The sequence below is a fragment of the Cyphomyrmex costatus genome, unplaced genomic scaffold (assembly GCF_001594065.2).
Source record: "Cyphomyrmex costatus isolate MS0001 unplaced genomic scaffold, Ccosl1.0 scaffold302, whole genome shotgun sequence".
NCBI classification, from domain to species: Eukaryota; Metazoa; Arthropoda; class Insecta; order Hymenoptera; family Formicidae; genus Cyphomyrmex; species Cyphomyrmex costatus.
This window is the reverse complement of record NW_017277148.1, coordinates 1,681,427-1,704,764: the sequence shown is the minus strand read 5'-3', so window position 1 is coordinate 1,704,764 and position 23,338 is coordinate 1,681,427. Positions and strand designations below refer to the sequence as shown.

Genomic DNA, 23,338 nt, shown 5'->3' with positions numbered 1-23,338 from the left:
GAAGAAAGTCCTATTTTTTAAAGTTTTTTTAGAGTCGCTGAATTCGATTCTGGCCTCAGAATACTAAAATTTAAATTTCAAAAAAATTATCGTAAAACCAATTTTAGAAGGTTCTTGAGGTTGAACGTAGCTTAAAAATATCAAATTTTAAACTAAAGGTAGTAATCTCTATGAAGAAGAATACAATGTCATAAAACAATTTAATCAGAGTTTAAAAATTAGTTTAGAAATCAATTCTAATCATCTGAAGAATGGCAAATAAATCAAAACCAGAAATTTTATGTTATAATATATATATATTTCGCAATTAAAAATTTCCTAAAACGCCGAGTTTTATGATAATCGGATTAATATTTTTGAAATTCTGTCTGTCATATCGAATCTATTTCGAGTCTATTTCTATTTTTCATTTTTTACCTTCAATTTGAATAAAGCAATAATAAAACTATTTTATAGGCTCCATAAAGTCATATATGATTCATAAAACTCGAGCAAACAGTTTACAAAATAAAAAGAGATGATCAAAACGGAATCGCGAAGAGTCTACAAGACTTAAGGTAAAATTAATTCTAAATTGATAACATATTAATTAAGTTTCTAATTTCTAATTTGTTACACATGTGTTCACAATAAATTTGTGTCGTAATGCTTTGGCTAGCTGACTTGTCAACTCTCAATTGGTCACCGAGCTCATCCAAATTACGGGAGACGCGGGACACTCTGGGTACGATATACCGGCCGCGAGAGAAGAATGAATCCTCAGAAAAATTTACGAGCGCAAGGAGATATGGCCGCTGTCGGGACAGTCGGTGTATACGCACATCGTTCTCGCGATTTATATCCTAAGGAGCAAAACGGCGACGAGTAATGGCGCGGCGATACAGCTCGCGGAGACTGACAGGTGAAATACGGAACAGATCCGGGCGTTTTGTTCAAGTCGCGCAGAGACGGAGGAAGGACGGCTGTGCGAATTATGGGCGACGTTGTGTTTAGCGTGCTCTCTCCTCCCCACGAGAATCCGATTCCGCTTCTCCTGCTTTCTCTTCTTTCTCTCTCACTTCCTCTCTCTCTTTCTCTCGCAGAATCTCGCCGCGAAGCGTGATTCCGATACCACACGGGTAACTCCGGATGAATTCCGCGCGCGCATGTACGACACAGGGCGCGTGATAAAGCTCAGGGGCCACCTTTCGTTGGCGCGCCGTTAACGCTCGACACCATTTTTTTTTCGCGACGATATATCTACCGGCGTATTTATCTCGCCCAAAATTTACCCCGCGGCGTGTAGGGATGTAATTAAGTCAAGCACGCTTTTTCCGCCGCGCTCGTTTAGCCGCGTGAACAACGGAATTTCTTTGTGAAGGGTGCTGCATTTTTTTTACACGATGAAATCGTATAAAAAGATATACCGCAAAAACTGATGTAGTTAACCACGAAAGAAGAAATCCTTTAAATTAAAGCTTTTGAGTGCTCGCAGCATTGTTCTTTTCACAATTTTATTTTAACTACATCAATTTACCAATGCTGTGACGTTAAATTCGCACAATAGAAGACTCTCGTACACTCAAATGGCTAATCTAGTACAGTACAAGTATAAACTAAAGTAGAACTTTCGTTAACAAGGTTATTATATAACATTGTTATTAACAAGAAATCTATTGTAGTTGATATTCATTAATCTTCGATTATAAATATATTATTATATATTATAATATAAAAAATCCATGTAACTGTAAATAATGTAATAAATGCCATAAATAATGCCATAAATAATGTATTGAGAATAATAAAATGTATAGTGTTATTAACTCGAAAGTAGAGCCACTTCACTTTTTTTTTTACATAAACGTTTACCTGTTTTTACATCCTAATTACAATTATATTATTAACAATATATATTAGTTTCTTTCTTCTCTTGTTTGTAATATATATTATTACTTCTCGATTTATATATTTATATAGCATTTGAAAATATTATAAGTATAAATATAATTATAATTTTCTGAAAAAAGTACAATAATAAGCACATTAAATATGACTAATTATAATGATAACATTAAAAAAAAAATCAAATGATCTAAAAAATTTTTTTAAATAAATAAAGATTTTAATTAATATAACACTTTTTTATTGCGCGTTTTTGATAAAATTGCATATTGTCAAAAATTGTCAAAAATAGTTAATTTTAAAAAAAGGAAAAAATATGTTAAACAATATCTACGTAAAACAATATTTCAGAATTTACATTTTTTCGTAGCTGGGATGCAACGATATCCCAGGTGACTATTCCCAGATTAAGAGACAAAATCTCGTAAAAAATATTTGATCTAGAATTATATGTACGTGTCATTCGTGATGAGAAAATTCGTTCATCGATTTGTCGCGAGATACAAAATTTCTATGTGTCGGGCTTTCAATCCGCCAAATCCTTACGGAGGAAGGAAGCGAGCCCAAGATAGCTTCGGCGGATTACCTCATTCCAATAGGTCGATTTTTCACGAAGACATGACGAAAGAGAGATGTCGAATGACGTTGCGGTGAATCACAGCGAATCAATCTCTGTCTCGTTACAAGCGCCCTTCCTCGTACGACTTCATGAAGTCGTACGTTCTCCTTCGATATTTTGTCAGAATCGATCGTTCACTCTCCGTACCTAGTTACTCGCTTGAGTAGTCGAGAAGGATTAATAACTACGTGTGTTGCGCACATAACATTGGAGTACTAATTAATCGCCCGTCAGCTTTTACATGAGAAGGTAGGGATCGAGATATTAATAAGCTTGCGGCACAGAGAGTAACTAGAATTGTTGTCAGGTTTCTGGAATTGCGAAAGTTAGTAACGATGTTCTTAATTATGTCGATATTGCTAATTCTGAGAAAGATGGAATTTATTGCATGTTGGTTGGCGGACGTTGTTATTAAATCTGTTTAAATGGTAATGCCACGAGGTAACAACGATGTCAGACAACAATTCCGACAAATAAATGTAACGGTATACAGATAAACGTAGAGAACGTTGGAGAACATAATCTTTATAATTACAGAATTACATAATTGCCAATCGAAAATCACTAGCTCGTGTAAGTATAATTACAACGGTCCTTTAGCAAGATTCTCGGTGCTTATTAAGCAAACTTCGAATTCCGAAAATTGGCAACGAAACGTGTAACACGCTCATGTAATCGAGTCTAACTTCGACTATTAAACTTAACCCAAATGGCCACGTAGACTGTGATAACACAACTGTTCTATTAGTAATTAGACAGCAACTTTATATTGATTACGTTGATTTCTAGATTACGCTCATTATCATTATCTCTCTCTTTCTTTCTCTATTACATTTTAGTAAATATCACTATGTACCCACTATGTGAAAAACCGCATTACAATGCCGTACAACGCTAGCTATTACGCAAATTGACCATAATGCGGTTATGTTAGCAATGTAAAATAGTGATATATTCCAATTACGCTAACGAATCGAATGAAGTTTCGAGTCGATTTTTTCCAATCCACGCGACGATATAAACTTCACGCACAACGCGAGGGAGTTGATCATCCAGATAATTAATTTACATCGCGCGTGCTACCGCTATAAATTTGCGGCGAAATTCCGCTGCGGTATCTGTCGACAATGTATATACGTATGTAATTAGCGTTAATCGATTAATTGGCTAGTATCCAATCTTATCCCTCCGTCAGCATTTCACGGTTCATTGAGCGACAGCAATTGACCAGAAAGTTTCAAATAAAAAAATTTTTCTCTTTTGGGCGTTAATGCAAAAAAGAAAAATATTAAGGACAGGATGAGAGAGACGAAAGGGAAGGGACTTGGGCAAACAGTTTAAATCAAACGTGAGAAAACCGAATTAATGAGGATTAGCACTAATCGACGGGCAACCATCTCTCAGAATTCTAATAATCGCTTCGGGGTAATTAAATTAAACATAATTAGGGTGCAGCATTAGAAGGCTATAAAAGTAGATCTTCGAGAGGATTAACGCGCAAAGTTAAATCGCTTTTGTAAACTCGGATGTTATAAGCTTGATGCCTCTACTTATCACATCATCCGTACTCTCTTCTCTCATAACCTTGACTAATAAATGGATGTATATCAACTTAAAAAGCAGCACGGAAACTATTCCCTTAACTATAACTATTTCCTGCATTACGTTTTAGACTTTATTATCTCACTGCTCTTATTTAGGATTAACATCTTTCCATGTAGAGTCCATTTTAGAAAATTTAAATTTCATGAATGCTTAAGACAAAAGTTACATAAATGTTTTTATTGATAAAAATGAGAATTTTATGGATATAATTCTCAACGATATCCTTTAATGAGTTGTTCGGTTTATGTTGTTATACATATAATAAAACAAAAAGAAATAATGAAACTCCATGGCGTTTCTCTTGACATAAAGCCGTCAACGTGTCCGCTTTATTACGCTGAACGGCAATGTATAAAGTACATTACGAGCCATAAAGCAATCATAAGGTGAGCGCATAAAAATGCGCTGTAAGTCTTTTGAAAATCGCGGAATATTAAGTTTACTTAGAACATCTCAAACCAACCGCAAGACCATTTCGCGAACAGATCCCCTGAGGAATTTGATATTGATTTTCGCTGAATGTGAAAAACGTCGAAAAATGTAATATACTGCGATAAACGCTTTTTTTATTCATTACCATTGTATAACATTAATTCAAATCCTTTATTTGCATTGGCTAAATACTGGATATTAAAGAAATGAGAAACGACATTCTAAAAATATTTTCTATTATCACAGATAAATTAATTAATGTGACCATAATTTCTAATAATTTTATATCCCTTAAATATGTAATCGTTACTTCTGGCTTTTTTGTGACAATTAATTATAAACTAATACGATCAATGAAAATAATTATGATATTTTATAAGACAATAAATGCAATATTTAAATATAATTAAATTAAATATATATAATATTAAATATGTTTCAATTATGAATTATAAATTGTTATAAAATATGAAATATATAATTATGAAAATTTTATATTTGACAAATATCCTTTAAATTAAAGTAATAGGGAAGCGTGGTAAAATGATTTCTTTCGCTGATAAATATTTTGCTCCAATCTGCTACAGTATTATGGCTATATCTTTAATGATGTTATGAGATTAATCAAAGTGGAGATCTCTCTCTGAGCTGTACCACTGATACCAGCGCAAGGTCGGTCCTTAATTTACCAGCGTATAATTCCAAGCTGGCGGGTGACCCTCGAGGGCCACCTTAGCGTTAACGAGTCCCCCTCGTCTGCGGGATCGAGAGTGGCGAAAAGCCTCGAGGGTGCTCGTATTTTAGGAACCAATCGAGTGTTGCAGGGTGCGGCTAAGAAGCGAATGTTCTCTCGGCGCCGTTGGGACGACGCTGCACTCAGTGCAAAGAGAAGAGACAGGGGATGGTGGGAGTGAGGGGTGGGGGCTTCATCGATTTCTTACCCCGTGGCCCAGTAACGCGTTTCGTGGGACCGTCGTGTACCGTCATTGGGTGTAGCTACCCCCGACGAGAGGATCTTGATGCACCGCAGAATGCACCAAGCCCGATCGAGGAGATCACCGATCGTCTCTTCGATCGTTCGCGTTGAGTTTTTGTGATGGTAGCGCTTAAATCCTCTCGTTAGCGCGCAGGATTTTATCATTTTAGCGCGACTTCAAAGCAAATCTTTTGCCATATTAGATGGAAAATTTGACGTCATTAAAATATGATTTTAAAGTATATTTTCTAATACAATCATAGAATCTTAATACACGTTTGATTACATTATTATAATTATTTAACAAAATGATAATTCTAATTTTTTAATATTTTAGTAATTATAAAAAATTAAGAAAACTAACTAATATTTATTATATTTATAAAGCTACTTTATATTATTGTTTTGAAGTTTTATGTTGTTTTAATGCCACATCAAGTTGTACTCGTAAATAGTTTAATAATTAATACAAATGTTCATTAGCATTAAGCTGCTTGTTGGTGATTAATTTATTAATTCGCATATACGTTTATAATGACATTACACATTTTTATCATAATATAAATCATAATATTATTAATATTTTCACTATTGAAAGTATTTCGAAATTAGAACTCGATACTCGAACAAAAATGAAGATACAGCAGCTGAAGTAAAACTAGGAACTTTCCAAGGGCCAGTAAAAAAATAAATTTCCGTAACTATACATAAAACTTGTTCATTCACGAAAAATGTGCGATGTATCGCGATTATGCTAATCTCGTGTCGCGTTACCGCGGTATACGGGTTCGTATTTAGTGCTAAACGCAAACGCATCGTACATCGTGTAAAGTTGATGTAATCTATTAAAAGGAAAGCTAACGTTCTCCGTTAACAATGATGAACAACCGGAGCGGTAACATTTACGATAAGCACAATGATGAATTATCATTACGTAAATTTCGCTTATCATGATCCTCCTGGTTACACTTGCGTGCTGTATATCCACGCGCATCTGGTACGTAACTTCATTCCAGTTACGTCGGAAACTGCGAGCTTACGAATCAATCATGTTTTCCGATTAGCGCAATCTTCACGAAAATGAGCCATATTTATTTTCCAGAAGTTGTTAACAATAAATGGCTCTTTTAACGACAATGGTTTAATAACCGGTTGTCGGGAGTTTAATGGCAATCTCGTATAATAATATGATTTTCTCGTGTTAAATTGGTTCAGTTGTTCAATTGCGTGTTAATAACGCGATACCACCAGTCTCTTTCATCTCGTAGATTTTGTTTACATTAACGCAAGCTCTAAAATCATGTTTCGCGATAATGTCTAAATCATGTCGGTATAATTTGCAATAATATTTCTCGATTGCTCTCTATTTCGAAACCGTGATCAAGCAAACTAAAATATTTATTTGCATGGCAAACGAGAAACTCGATTACGCATTGTATTATTGTATAATTGTCAATTAATTTCTTCTGTAAAGGTATTTATGTATTGAACAATTAAATAGCATTTTAATCAATTAAATAACAATGAAAAGTTATAACATTAATAAATTTATAATTTAAACAAAAATAATTATTTATTTAAATTTATAATAAAAGTTTTCTATTCTATTTGCCACACGAAACATTATACTATATCGGATAATATTTGTGCTCGTTAACAGCAAATTTGTTACATTCATAACTTGGACGATGCAAAAAACGTGGTAATCCTAATTGTCCGTGAATTATAAAATATTTGTTTTCGCGAAATATAATCTAGAGCTTAATCTCAAGATTAAGGACATAATTGTGGAGGAAGATTCTTCAGGATATAATTAACTCCCAATTAAATTAAACGACAGTGTCAAGCACTCGTAACGTTAAGGTCCACACGTGCTCTTCTAAATTACTTCGCACTTCGCGGAATAGCTAGAAAGGACGGGACTCGCGCTTGGATTAACTTAATCAACCGAGTATTTGCCAAGCGAAGGAAACGGCCATGGAGTTCAAGCAGGATGGAGTTCGAACAGGAGGGTGGCTCTCAGGACAAATTGGCCGCGTCGTATTGTCGGCGTCGAACGGGAATATATTTAATGGATTTCTCTCTTGTTAATACGTTCGGTGTACACGCGTTTCATTTCACGATTTCGCATATAAATAAATATATACGCTTGATTTCTGCTGCGTGTTTTTAAATGGCTGTTGCAGCTGAAAATATGCGACGAGGCGCGGACTAAAACATTCGTCGAATAAAACGCGGCTTACATTGATTTAATTCAGCGATTAATTAAAACAAATTCGCCGTTGGTTAATTCGCATTATACAGGCGTTTTCTGAACTTTTAATAACGCGACACAGCGTAATTAATCGTACGTTTAAATCCCTTTATAATGAACCGCGGCGTATCGGCGAGCCGATAAAATGACAAATATTCCTTGTACATTATGCCGCGGATTATGCAAAATTTATGCGGAACTGATCGATGTTTACCGCTCTCCTTACCGCCATAAAATGCGGTTAAGGGCTTAATGTACCAATCCAGAAAAAGCTCCTGCAATTATACATTTTTCTTCTAACGGGCAACCTAGTTCCATCAATAAATGTCTACTTCTGGAATGAAGTGCCGTTATCTGAAACTACTTAACCTTTTTGCTCGCGGCGACCGGTAATTGCCCATCTTAAATTTCCGTAACGGGGCGAAAAAATGATTAACGGTCCAGGATTCTTTATCATCCAAGTTCCGTACTTTAGTGCAAAGTGCATTAAGACCAAGATCCGCGGGAATATATAATACGAGGGATAATGTTAGAGTAGTGTGTCTCGATCTGAAAAAAATTCTCTTTTATATACCATTTTATATATGGTAATTTCTTTAGGATTTTTTTTTTTATTAAAATTAAAATTATAATTTTTTTCTATAAATCTGACCTTCTTTGCACCAACTTTTAAAATCAACAACTTAATATTTATAACGATTAGCACGATGCTTTGCACACTTAACCCATTTTTACTCAAGTAACACTTGATTTTTTAATTTAAATTCTAATGGTGTAAATTAAAGTCTCTAATGATGAAATTTTTTTGACATGTTGCAGTAACAAAATTCATTCGCATCGGGATAGCTGACAAGAACGATAATCCTCCATATTTCGACAAGGGCCTCTACGAGGCTGAAGTAGATGAAAATGAGGACATTCAGCATACGGTGCTCACCGTCACCGCCAAAGATCACGACGAGTGTAAGTACTTGCCTTTTTTTTAGCAATACCATTTCATCAATTATTTTCATTCTATTTAATATAAACTACACTGAAAAGATTCGCGCGGTCCATATATATACATATTAAATACTTGTAACTATATTATAACGTGCCCGCAAGTGTACCTTGGAAATATTTGGACAACTAATTATACAAATATATAATATACGTTGTGTTAATTCTAATATACGAAGTAATTAATGATATATATATATATATATATGATATATAGGAATTTCGAAACGCAATCTCGTTTGTCACGTTTGACAAGTTTAACGTAATGACATAGAAATTCCCGTAAATACACTTGCGAACGTCAGGTATTATATTTCATACACAAAAGGATTGCCATCTCCGAAAATTCAAATTCCATTACTCTAATTCACAGTGTACCGAAATTAATAATTACGTATGCATTATAGAAATGTTTGCTACACAGTGGATGCGTTTAAACGTGCGGATTATGTGCGAAAGGTTACGCACGCAATATGTATGTCCCAAACATAAATTAAATAGCACCTCATCTCATTTACTTTACCTTGATATTTAATCTTTTGAGTAATACGGATAAACAGGCCATTAAACGTATTTTCACATTTTGGAAACGTTTAATTTGTAGCTTAACAAAAATATCCATTATACACTGAAATTGATGATATTTACGCTTCAGCATTTACAAAGTATGTTACAAAAGATTTCGAGACCAGACGTATACTTTATTTCTTTTAAATCGACTACATAGCTGACGTTGTGTAAATATAATATTGAAAGAACGATACATAATAAAAAAAAGTGCGACTAAATCGGTTTGTAAAAATAAATATGTAACCTTCTATATATTTATTCTTTCAGATATTTTGATATTACAATTTACAATCCAAATATTGATTGTGCTTTTAAAATCCAACTTGACAAAGGGTTGAAAATGAAGAAAATGAAAAAAATACTCCCACAGTTGAGAAGGTTTAGAACAAAAGTAGTGTATTACTAAAAAAGAGATATGGTTCGAAATTTTTGATCTTTATACTATCGCCTGAGTCGATCTAAAATAGAATTTACCGGATACCATTATTGTCAAGTAACTTTTGCTAGTCTCATATCTCGAAACACGAGAATTATCGCGAACTAGATCGAAAGTATCGAGTAGACTTCGAACGATCGAAGACGGCCATCTCCCTTCGTGCTAACATCCCCCCAAACTTTCTTATTCGATAAAACTCGCTCCCAGCGAGAGAACTTTTATCTCGGAATTCATTCGATTACAACGAAAGCGCCGTTGCGAGAGTCGCACCTTGCTTTCATTAAAAGTACACCCTCCTTTCTGTCGCAGCCTCGCGTATTCGATACGAGATCACGAGCGGGAACATAGGCGGTGCATTCGCCGTGAAAAACATGACCGGCGCCATTTACGTCGCGGGTGCGTTGGACTATGAGACGAGGAAGAGGGTTGGTATCGCCATAAATGTCATCCGAGCGTGCCGCTTGAACGCCTTACTTTTATAGCTGTTTATTTAACATCTTTGTATTCAGAAATATCGTTTAAAAATATTTTACTCGTTAAAAAATTCCAATTATTATTTTTTACTTATTGTGTTATTTGAAGATAATTGCCGAATAAAAAATATTAAACAATTAATTTAATTACCTTTTTAATTATTCAAATTTAAATGAAGGTAATGAGGTTTATTTTATGTAAGCACTATTTTTATTTCGTAATAAGTCCTGTACAGAAAGATCATGTAATACAATATATTGCAATATACTACAATTATATACTAATCGATAATTGATACAACGACAATTGAGTTAATTTTGTATAAATTAATAATTGATATAGTGCCAATTGAGATAATTATATGAATTGATAATTGATTTAATGCCAATTAAGATAATTAAATAAATTGATAATTAATGACAATTGAACTAATTATCCGTACATTTCATGCACACGTGAAAGTTGTATTTAATCTATTAAATATGTGAACTCTCTTTAATGTGATATTTTACGAGAAAATTTTCGCGTGCGTCTTGTAGTATGAGCTTCGGCTTACTGCGTCGGACAACTTGAAGGAGAATTATACGACAGTTGTAATTCACGTGAAGGACGTAAACGACAACCCGCCTGTCTTCGAACGACCAAATTACAGAACACAAATTACGGAGGAGGACGACAGGACTTTACCGAAACGCGTTCTTGGGGTAATTACTCTCCTTATGTAATCATTATATAATATTAAACTTTTGTGAAATTATATTCGTCGAATGAATGTTTACTTCGTCCACACAGTGAGATTGCGGTTAATTAGCAATTAATATTTGAATCGCAGGTCACCGCGACTGATGGTGACAAAGATAGACCGCAAAACATTGTCTACTTCCTAACTGGGCAAGGTATTGATCCCGATAATCCTGCGAACAGCAAGTTCGACATCAATCGCACGACCGGGGAGATTTTTGTTCTGAAGGTCTGTTCTTAAATCAATTAACATCTTTTGTTTAAGAAAAATATTTTATCGTTAAAAAAAATTAGATATTTATCACATATAAAAATAATGTATATACAGTATGTGTATATTAAGGATGTATTAGGTATAAAGTCTCTATAAAAAGTCACTAGAATTAGAAATATACACTTATCATTTATAAATTAATATTACGTGTAAAATAATTTAATAAGGACAATATTGATACTTAACAACATAATTTTAGAATTTAAATAAAAATAATCTCATTTTAATTATTTTTTAAGAATACATTTATATATTTCTTGTTAATATAATTTTTTATCCAGGTTCTAAATGCGCCACCAAATTTTTTATATTATTTTTATAGTACAGTATGGAAAAATCTGTAATTTTTATTTTGTTAAAAAGTACGCGTAATACATCCTTAAACACGCGAAAATATTCGTTAATATATCATTTTTTACATTCGCGTGATACGCGAATTTTTCAAGCTTATATTGAATATAACTATTACTGTGCATCGCAATATAGAAAGTATTACAAATTCTCTTTAAATTTTTAATACTAAAAATATAAAAAATATGAAGCATGACGGTAGCATTTCTTTTTCGTTCATAATTACAAAATTAATGAAACCGTAAAATTAAAGAATTTTGTTGAGTTTATCTTGCAGAGTTGAAATAATAGTTAATTCTGCTTTCTAATTAATTTAATATGTAAATTTTACTTCAATAAAGATTTAATTTAACATACGACTAAAAAGATTGCAAAACGGTTACTCGGAGAGCAGCTGATTCTGTATTGATATTACACATCTGACATAATCTAACACCTGGTCGATACGGAAATTAATTCTTCTATGACTACAAAATGCACATATTTGTGCACGTGGCTGCGACGCAATATTGCGATGGAATAATTCAAATATCAGCATCGCGGTACGATATTGAGTTTCGAGTAAAGACCGTGTCAATACACGACGTCCTGGTCGAATCCTACGTTTGACTGCAGGCTTCTCAAAGGATTCGCGCGTGACTTTTCTTTTTCTCCCGATATAGCCGTTGGACAGAGATCAACCAAATGGTCGGCCACAGTGGCGGTTCACAGTGTTTGCTCAGGACGAGGGTGGAGAAGGTCTGGTGGGTTACGCCGACGTCCAAGTTAACCTCAAGGACATCAATGACAACGCCCCGATATTCCCGCAGGGTGTCTACTTCGGCAACGTCACCGAGAACGGCACCGCAGGTTTGTGGGACATAGTCAATGGGCTATACACAGACGCGGTTACATTCCCGTGCCATTAGAGTTACGCTGATTAGATTCCAGTTTCGTAGTAGTTACACTGTTATATACAGTTCTACATGTAATGATGTTGATTGAATGAATATTTTAAAACTTGCGATAAAGATAAAGAGAAAGAGAGAAAAAATGTAACGATTTATTAAGAGATAAATTATTTATTTTCGCCGACAAATAAAAAAAATGTAAGAACGAAAAAATGGACTATAAATGAAATTAACGCTTTTTATGCTCTTCTTCATTAGGAATGGTAGTAATGACGATGACAGCTGTGGACTACGATGATCCAAATGAAGGCACAAACGCAAGACTTATCTATTCCATCGAGAAAAATGTCATTGAAGAAGAGACTGGTTCACCCATTTTCGAAATTGAATCGGAAACTGGCGTTATCAAGACCGCTGTGTGCTGCTTGGATCGAGAACGCACCCCGGATTATTCTATACAAGTCGTTGCAATGGATGGAGGGGGGTTAAAGGGTAAAATTCTTTCAGTGCTTTTAAATTGAATAAGTTTTCACATAATTTTTAATTATAGTGTCATTAATAATCATCATAATTATTTTTTCAATAATTCTCACACATCTAAAATATAAAAATGGTTTAGTAATAATTGTGATAGAGTGTTGTGTGTTTTATGAGAAATTGATTCATTTTTATTTTATTTCTATGAATACTATCTAGTAAAATACTTTGTCGTAAAGATAAAAAAAGATATCGACTGTTTGCGCTTACTCTTTACATTTTTGTTATACCTTACACTCGTTTACTAAAATATTACTAAATGTTCTCTCCATGCGTCCTTTATCATTTTGGGTCTTCATTCGTATTCAAGTATGAAAGTCGAGTCCGAACCATGTGTGTAAAACGATTATGGATATTTCCATGAACAGTAGCAATGCCGTTTTGCATGTTTTAAGAGCTGTCCAGGGCATTCCATAGAAAGGCATCGTTTCAGCATTTCTATGCATTTCTTGATAGGTACCGGGACGGCATCGATACGGGTCAAAGACATAAACGATATGCCACCACAATTCACGAAGGATGAATGGTTTACTGAGGTGGATGAAACAGAAGGACCAGATCTGCCAGAGATGCCGATACTCACCGTAACCGTCCACGACGAGGACGAGACCAATAAATTCCAATACAAGGTATCCATTTATGTTCGCGACGCGAAATTGTTAATCGGCTTAAAACTGGGGGATGATTAAATTTAATATATAAGTTATTGTATTCTTCTTTGTACTCATTCGACGTTTAACTTTCATTTAACGAGTAATTAAAAATGTTATCATAGCATATAAAATAAAGAAAAATATATAAACATATATATCAATTACTTTACAATTACAATTTACCGGAGTAAAATTTGTAGTTACGACATGTTATAATTTCATAAATAATACGGATAAAATTAAAAAGAGATGAAAGCAATTAGAAATAAGAATTGCAAAGTGTGTCTGATTATACTTACATATATTTTTAATATTATAAACTTTCGAGATCGAAATAATTATCAGTAATAATAACTAGAGTTCTTTTTTCTCAATATATACTGATAACTATATTTAGCAATTTTAAAAAATAACAATTCACGATTTAAGGTAATCGAGAATAGCGGTTACGGTGCCGACAAATTTACTATGGTACGAAACAATGATGGCACAGGATCGTTGAAAATTGTGCAATCGTTAGATTATGAGGACCAACTGCAGAGTAATGGCTTTAGATTTAGGATACAAGTGAACGATAAGGTAAGCAAAAAAGAAATTAAATATGACATAAATTTTTATAGTAATTTTGAAAAAAAAAAGAAAAGACGAGAGACATGAAGAAATATTCTAATTAAATATAATTTCATAAAACTTTCTATTTAAATTATATGTGCGCTTATAACATTCTTCATTAAATATTTTCTTCTATAAATTGATAGTTTTGCAAGAAAAAAAATTTTTTTGTATCTATTTAAATTTTTAAATTATCAAATCATTAAATAAAACCAATAAAGCAACTCGTCATGCATATAACAATTTAATGGAACAATCGTTTTTCCAGGGCGAAGACAATGACAATGATAAATACCACGTGGCCTATTCCTGGGTAGTCGTGAAATTGCGAGATATCAATGACAATCAGCCACAATTCGAGAAAGCCAATATCGAGACTACTGTACCAGAGAACGCCCGCATAGGCAGCAGCTTGGAAACGTTCAGAGCCACCGATCCGGATCAAGGTGGCAAGAGTAAAGTCTCGTATTCCATTGACAGAAGTTCCGATCGAAAGAGACAATTCTTCATCAACGAAAATGGCACCGTTTCGATACAGAGAAGCCTTGATCGCGAAGAAACTCCTCGGCATCAGGTAAATTATAAAATATCAACACGGATTAATAAATGAAAAATAAACAAAGTTAAAAAATTTTTGACGTTTAATTATTTTTATCATATAGAAAAAAAAGTAGAAGAGTCACATTTGATATAAAAATTATAATAGAATTCTAATTAAACATTTTACATATTATTATACATTTTAAATTAAAATGTATAAATTGTAGCATGAAAAAGTTATTAAAATATGATGATCTATTACCTCAGGTTAAAATTTTGGCAATCGACGATGGAATACCACCTAAAACCGCGACAGCCACCCTGACAGTCGTTGTACAAGACATTAATGACAATCCACCAAGATTCCTCAAAGACTATCGTCCAGTTTTACCAGAATATGCACAAACTAAAAAGGTCGTTGAGATTCTCGCTACCGACGACGATGATCGATCAAGGAGCAATGGCCCTCCGTTTACTTTCCGGATGGATCCTAACGCCAACGATGTTATCAGAGCTAGCTTCAAAGTTGAGAGCGATAACAGTAAGTTTCGTTAATTAATAAATTCAGTGTAAAAAATTACGACAAAATTCGCTGTTTTTACGTATATTAATATTATCTTCATATATTAATTATCACATATATAATTATAATATATTTTGTCTTAATTAATAATAAAAATTCAGTTGCATGAAAATGCAGAGAATAATGTAGTTCATCACTTATGCTCTCATTACTTTTCAGAGGGAGCTAATGGAGATGGAATGGCCGTAGTTTCATCTTTACGATCTTTTGACAGGGAACAACAAAAGGAATTTTTGATTCCCATTGTTATCAAAGATTCTGGAAACCCTTCTATGTCTGGGACCAGTACATTGACGGTTATCATAGGGGATGTTAACGATAATAAAATGCAACCTGGCTCTAAGGAAATCTTTGTATATAATTACGCAGTATGTATTTAAATTATGTTGAATTATATGCTAAATTATATAAATTATCCATATTACATCTAAATTTTTGTGCTGAATAACGAATCTCAAAAATTGCATAAGTGTATTTTTGCAAAAAGTCCCATAAATGCAATATAATGTAATTGAACACGATAAGCGAAGATCATATCCAGTTTTGCGATCAAAACGAATTTTGATGCTTAACAATGTTTTTGTGAAAATGTTTACAATTCAAACAAATTAATCTAATTAATTAATTCTTAGGGACAATCGCCGGATACCGAGATAGGTAGAGTGTACGTATACGATCTGGACGACTGGGATCTGCCTGATAAGAAATTTTATTGGGAGGGACTGGAACACGCTCAATTTAGACTCGACGAGGATTCGGGAATGATTTACATGAAATCTGGTACACACGACGGCAAGTATCACCTACGATTCAAGGTTTACGATCGGAAGCACACGCAGACAGACGTGCCCGCGAACGTGACCGTCACCGTCAAGAGTATCCCGCACGAGGCGGTGTTAAATTCAGGCTCAGTTCGAATATCCGGGATAACTGATGAGGACTTTATTCGTGTCTGGAATTATCAGGTGAGAGTTTTTAAATCCTACACTAAATATTATATAATTCACTTACACACATGTTACATTTTATTAATGAAATTACATATTTCTCTTAATATAAAATATATTTAGGCTCTTAAATTTCACAGATATAATTTTTTGAAACGTTTGTATTTTAACTCGGAAAAGAGTAATATAAAGTTAATTTAATTTTTTTTAGAATCAAACTTTATCACGGAGCAAGGCAGATCTATTCAGAGACAAGTTGTCGCATCTATTGAACATAGACAGGGATAACGTGGACGTCTTCAGCGTTCAATTAAGGAGAGTGCACCCGCCGTTGACAGATGTCAGATTCGCCGCACATGGTTCACTGTACTACAAACCAGTCAGGCTGAATGGCATTGTGCTTATGCATCGCGAAGAGGTAAACGTTATTCAAAAGAAAGATTTTGAAGATTTAATTTTAAATTCTTTGAAAGAGAAAATTACATGGAATAAAGATCAAGAATTTAAATAAATTCTTATAATAGAATTCATTTAATTAACTAACGCGTATTTATTTGATTTCAAATAGCTTAAAAAATTAAATCGCATTTCCGACAGATCGAAAAAGACGTGGGTATCAACGTAACTATGGTCGGCATCGACGAATGTTACTACGAGAACGAGATGTGTGAAGGAAGTTGTACGAATACCCTTGATATCAGCAACCTGCCATACATGGTGAACGCGAATAGGACTGCTCTTGTTGGCGTACGCGTTGATGTGATAGCCGAGTGCACTTGCGGAGCGCGAAATTTCAGCAAAGGCGAATCCTGCAGGAACAGCCCTTGCTACAATGGCGGACGCTGCGTGGAAGACCGATTTGGATTATCGTGAGTGAAAATCAATTAAATTTCACGTTAACGTATTGCAAATCACAATCATTTATGCAAGGTTTGTTATTAATAAAAATAAAGAATTTTATCTTTGTAAATCAAGATAAATTAAAACTATTATTTTATTAAATAATTTCGGTTTTTTTTTTTTAATATTGTTAGGGCCCTCTTTATGTGTTTTACAATTCTAGATGTCAATGTCCATCTGGCTATAACGGTCCGAGGTGTCAGCAGACCGCCAGAAGTTTCCGAGGCAACGGATGGGCCTGGTATCCCGCTTTGGAAATGTGCGATAACAGCCATTTGAGCTTCGAATTTGTCACAAGAAAATCTGAAGGATTATTATTATACAATGGCCCGATTGTTCCTCCCGAAGTCGATGAAATAATGGTTTCTGGTAAGATTTTTAATCCTTCGAATTTTTACATTTTTAATAGCGTATCAATAATTTTATTACGCTAAATATGTCTACAGACTTTATTTCAATTGAATTGGAACGTGGTATACCGAGACTACTGATTGATTTTGGATCTGGCACTTTGGAGTTGAAAGTGAAACCAAAGAAAACCTTGGACGATGGCGAATGGCATCGACTTGATATTTTCTGGAACACGGAGGTAAAATCGATATTATATTGTTTATTTGTAAATCTTAATAAGAAACGCATGTACTAATGTTTAAAAAATAAAAATCATTCGTTATACTCTCTAATAGGTAAATTGCCATACATATTCCTTACTATAAACCATAAAATAATAGCTATTTACGATTTTCCAAAAAGATTTAAATTACGATCTTCCTAAATACAAAAAATAGTCCTAACATGAGAATTACCTACAGACCGTGAAGCTCATCATCGACTACTGCAAATCCGCGGAAATATCTGAGCTGGAGGATGGAAGCCCGCCAGAATTCAATGATACCAGTTGTCAAGCTACGGGAACTATACCCCCGTTCAACGAGTACCTGAACGTAAACGCACCGCTGCAGATCGGCGGTCTCTACGTAGAGCAATTCGATCCAACGCATTACAAGTGGAAACATATGCCGGTGGGCAAAGGCTTCGACGGTTGCATCAAGAATCTGTTCCACAACAGCAAATTGTACGACCTTGCTCACCCGGGTCTTTCGCGGAACAGCGTCGCTGGTTGCCCGCAAACGGAGGAGATTTGCAACAATCAGGAATCGACCTTCCGTTGCTGGGAACATGGCACTTGCGTCGGCAGCTTCACCGAGGCAAAATGCCAGTGCAATCCCGGTTGGACCGGTCCCGGTTGCATGACACCGACGATCCCAACTACTTTCAAGCCCCAGAGTTACGTCAAATATGCGTTGTCCTTCGAGCCGGATAAATATTCCACTCAGGTGCAACTGAGATTCCGCACTAGAGAGATGCACGGCGAATTGTTCAGAGTGAGCGACCAGCATAACAGAGAATACGCCATTTTAGAGGTAAAAACGATGTGTTTTAAAAACTATTAAAGGATTATTTTTTTTAATACATTTATTTTCAATAAATATTTCCTAGATTTACAAAATATATATATAGCCGCCAATTAAATAATTCTAATTATTCAAAAAATTCACTATTTTTTTAATGCAAGTTGTAAACAATTGCAATTTAAAGCAATTTAATTTCACCATGTATAATATTTCTTGCATGAGTTATTTTTTTATATTACTTTTAACAAAGTAAATATTTAATTACAATTACAAATCTGCAATTTTTATATAATAAACATATTTTATAAAACAAAATTAATTAAAAAAAATCTTTTTGTTGGGACTTCAAATATATTTTCAAAATATCCGGATTTTTAAATTTTACAATGTGTATTTATTTTTGGATGAATTAGGTTTACTAACAGATTAAATTTTAAAACAGATTAAAATTAATAATTTTATAATTTTGAATAAATTAATAGTTTTATGGCTCCACAAAAATAATCCAGTACAAGCAATATGCCTATAAGCTTCCACGGTTGTTAGTGTCGAAGTTACATATTCATAAAGCAATAAGATATAATTTGCAAACAATTGGGATGTATTTACCAAACAAAGTTGAAATGTAAACATTTCAACTTTGGGTTTGAATTAACTTCAGTACGGAAGTCAAACTATAGTGAATCGCGAATTGAAACGTCTATTCCTTCTAATTTCAGATCAAAGATAGCAGACTGCACTTCAGATATAATCTGAACAGTCTTCGGACAGAAGAGCGAGATATCTGGCTCTCGGCAATAGCCGTAGATGATGGACAGTGGCATACGGTTAGAGTATCGAGATACGGATCTGCCGCAACTTTGGAGCTGGACGGTGGCGAAGGACGAAGATTCAATGAGACCTTCTCCTTCGAGGGTCATCAATGGCTCCTCGTCGATAAACAGGAAGGTGTCTACGCGGGTGGCAAAGCGGAATATACTGGTGTCCGCACATTTGAAGTTTATGCGGATTATCAGAAAGGTAAATTGCTTCACAAAAGTAATTAACATAAATATACTTTTTTACTGTAGTATTATTTTTAAATTAACTTATATTTATTTTATTGAAGAGAGACATACTACATAATTTTTAATTGTAACTTATAATTTATTTAATTAAAGATACCTACACTTCATACTTTTAATAATTTTCTATTTTGACAAATATAATATTATAAAACAAAACGTATATCTATATATAATAATATAAGAAATTATAGTTTCTATTGATAACTTTTTATTTGAGAAATTAATTAAAAAATCGAATTAACTTTTTAGTTTATTATGAGAACTTTATAATCATTTCTATTTCGAATCTTTCACATAACATAATAAATTTGTTAATATTCATATAATTTTTAATAAAAATTTCAGGTTGTTTGGATGACATAAGATTAGAAGGAAAACATCTTCCGCTACCACCTGCCATGAACGGGACTCAATGGGGTCAAGCAACGATGGCGCGAAATCTGGAAAGGAATTGTCCGTCAAATAAACCGTGCGCCAATGTCATTTGTCAGGATCCCTTCGAGTGCATTGATCTTTGGAACGAGTACGATTGCACGTGAGTATCATTATTACTAATTTTATTTATCTTCGAGACAATCGATAAATCACGTTTTTCAATGCAGTTGCGGAGAGGGAAGAATCCCTTCGCCAGATAACAAAGGATGCATGGACAAAAATGAGTGTATTGACTATCCCTGTCTAAACGGTGGAAGATGTATCAATCAGGATCCACGATTCCGATACCGATGCATTTGTCCTGATGGTTTCTGGGGAGAAAACTGCGAATTAGTTCAAGAAGGTCAAACGCTCAAACTGAGTATGGGAGCATTGGCGGCCATTCTCGTTTGTCTTTTAATCATTCTCGGTTAGTACAAACATTTACATATTAGACACTTGAAATATTAAATATATTGTTCATTTGCCATGACCGATTAATTAAAAAAAAATATATATATTTTTTATGCACAAATTAATTTCAATTTTGAATCATTAAAATTTTGTAATATTAATTTTAAAATATAATTTTAGTAATAACTAATTGTAAAGAAATAAATGTATATTTTTTCACAAATCTTTATATTTGTTCTCTTTCTACAAGCTATTAAAAAAAAAGTACAATTTGCTTTTTTTAAAAATTACAATTAATTTTTTTAGTTATGTCGTTGTTGTCACAAATGAACGATATAATTTAATGCATGCCTTTTATTTCTTTCTATTATATGCATATCTTTTTATTTTATAAGTTGTATTACATCTTTGATAATGTTATTTTTATTTTATGTTTTTAAGCACATAATTATGTTTCAGTTCTTGTTTTTGTGGCCACTAAATGATCGACCAAAAAATAAAACAAGTTTTATAAAAGTTTGCTTTTTATTTTATTTCTTCCCTTGTAATTATACACTTTTTCTATATATGCGCATCTGCTTTGATTATTTTCATAACGCACTATGCCTATAATTAGAACTAAGATATTTAAGATCGCACAATATATGGCTTCGTCAATAAACCTTGATTCAAGAATAATGTGTTCCGACTGATAAGATTGATACTTGCTTTGTACATTGCAATATTATACAACACAGTCGTTGTTATGGATTTTGTTACACTTTGCACTTACTTGAATTCTCAGTAGAGAAGTATTATTTTGATATATTTGATAACAATTTTGTTCAACACGAACAATGTGAATTAATTATTTTAATACCAAAATTTTAGTTCTCGTGTTGGTATTCGTCGTCTACAACAGAAGACGAGAGGCGCACATAAAGTATCCTGGTCCGGATGACGATGTGAGGGAAAACATTATCAATTATGATGACGAAGGTGGCGGAGAGGACGACATGACCGCGTTCGATATCACGCCTCTGCAGATCCCGATTGGTGGCCCGATACCGGAAATGGGTGGCAAGCTGCCTCCGTGTAAAGTAGCCTGTATGTTATATTTTTTTTATTACAAGGTAACGGAATAATTCATAAGAATGGAAGAATAATCGAAACGTTATTTTCAGATCCACTTGGACCGGAACCGAACGTCGGTGTCTTTATCGAAGATCACAAGAAGAGAGCTGACAGTGACCCAAACGCACCCCCCTTCGACGATTTACGGAATTACGCGTATGAAGGTGGCGGAAGCACCGCGGGTTCTTTGGAATCATTAGCCTCCGGTACGGAAAAAGAAATCTAATTATTTCACTTTGTAGAAAAAAGTATAACATACTATATCTTTTACAAACATTTCTAAATTAAAGAAACATTATTTTTGCAAGAATTTACTCCATTATAATACAAAACATTCATATCAATAAATAATATCGATATATTTTTCATCATACTGTAAAAAATGTTTTGCATTAATGTTTTTTGTGTAATTTTTTACATATCAAATATTTGTGTTATTTCCTAATATATTCATCTATGTTAAATTAACATAAAAATTTGGGTGGACCGTTAGGACACAAATTTTAAAACACATCTTTTATATGTGTGATATATTATTTGTAATAACAAATAAGCTATCAAGATTTAATTTTTCCTAATCCTGTATAGGTACGGATGATGAACAACACGAGTACGAGTATTTAGGCGCCTGGGGCCCGAGATTCGACAAATTGGCCGACATGTATGGTCCCGCGGAAGAGAGCGAAGAGGAGGAATAATCAGCCAAGTATACAGCCGAGTCTCCACATCACATTGCACCGAGTAACGTGATCCACATCGTCCGAATGAACGCTCGTGAGACCACCTCGGTCGAGACGACCCGATCCGTCACGTCGGATGACAGAGATCGTCATGACGTACATTCGGAGGATCTCGAAGGAAAAAGAGAGCACGGCTTCCTTCGCCGAGAGTGATAAATTCCCGACGAGCAACGAGGGACAGCTTCCTCGTAGTTGTGCAGCTAGTGAAAGTACTAATTACACGTGACGTCATACCCATCGCGTCACGCGACACGTTGTCGCGTCATCGGCGCTGCGTGGACGCAGGCACACGCGGGCACACACGTACTCGAGGGTCACAGGTGCATAAAGGAACGTTGCAATAGCGCGACGGTATACGTAGAAAGGTGGTAAACGAGAAGGCAGAGAAGTCGCAGCATATATTTAACTGTATAGTACGTTATACGTAGTGAAATATCCAAAGACACGCGACAAAGACTTTTTCTAATGTGAACCCTTTTCCCGTCATCGACTCCGCTCATCGGTCACCATCGGTAAATTCACCCCATGCATACACCTATATATACATATATACGTGTAGGTATAATATCGCGTCGTTGTCGTCAAGTGTCGGATCTTAGATCGACGTGTCGTCCTCGTGCAACCGGGATTCGTTAATTTATTTAATGTCGCGAATTCGGCGACCGTGTTAGATGTGTTGTAACTGATTAATCAAGGGCATTCACACACATTCAAACATACGCATATACATACACACATATACGTTAACACGATACCGACGATACCGTTCAAAGGCGGCATGATTCGTCGTTACTCGGCGACGATCCTTCGTTTCCTTCGTCTCACGAACTCTTCGTTTCTCCGTTCTTCTGCACGACGTCCCGCGGGACGTATCCTCGACAAACAGTACACATTTCGT

At 34.4% G+C, this 23,338-nt stretch overlaps 1 protein-coding gene across 1 annotated transcript; it reads left to right on the top strand.

Moving 5' to 3' along the window:
• The first annotated feature begins 645 nt into the window (after positions 1 to 645).
• On the top strand, positions 646 to 23,194 carry LOC108775607 (neural-cadherin). Its single transcript, XM_018542024.1, has 24 exons — positions 646 to 724; positions 8,590 to 8,733; positions 10,085 to 10,200; positions 10,789 to 10,953; positions 11,082 to 11,219; positions 12,278 to 12,464; positions 12,764 to 12,997; positions 13,499 to 13,671; positions 14,125 to 14,274; positions 14,576 to 14,881; positions 15,115 to 15,388; positions 15,590 to 15,798; positions 16,063 to 16,395; positions 16,589 to 16,795; positions 16,975 to 17,246; positions 17,441 to 17,646; positions 17,724 to 17,866; positions 18,090 to 18,701; positions 19,412 to 19,712; positions 20,105 to 20,294; positions 20,362 to 20,603; positions 21,458 to 21,673; positions 21,751 to 21,906; positions 22,289 to 23,194. Exons 1-24 carry the CDS (start codon positions 646 to 648, stop codon positions 22,396 to 22,398), a joined length of 5,163 nt encoding a protein of 1,720 aa, XP_018397526.1. The 3' UTR covers positions 22,399 to 23,194.
• Positions 23,195 to 23,338: the final 144 nt, after the last annotated feature.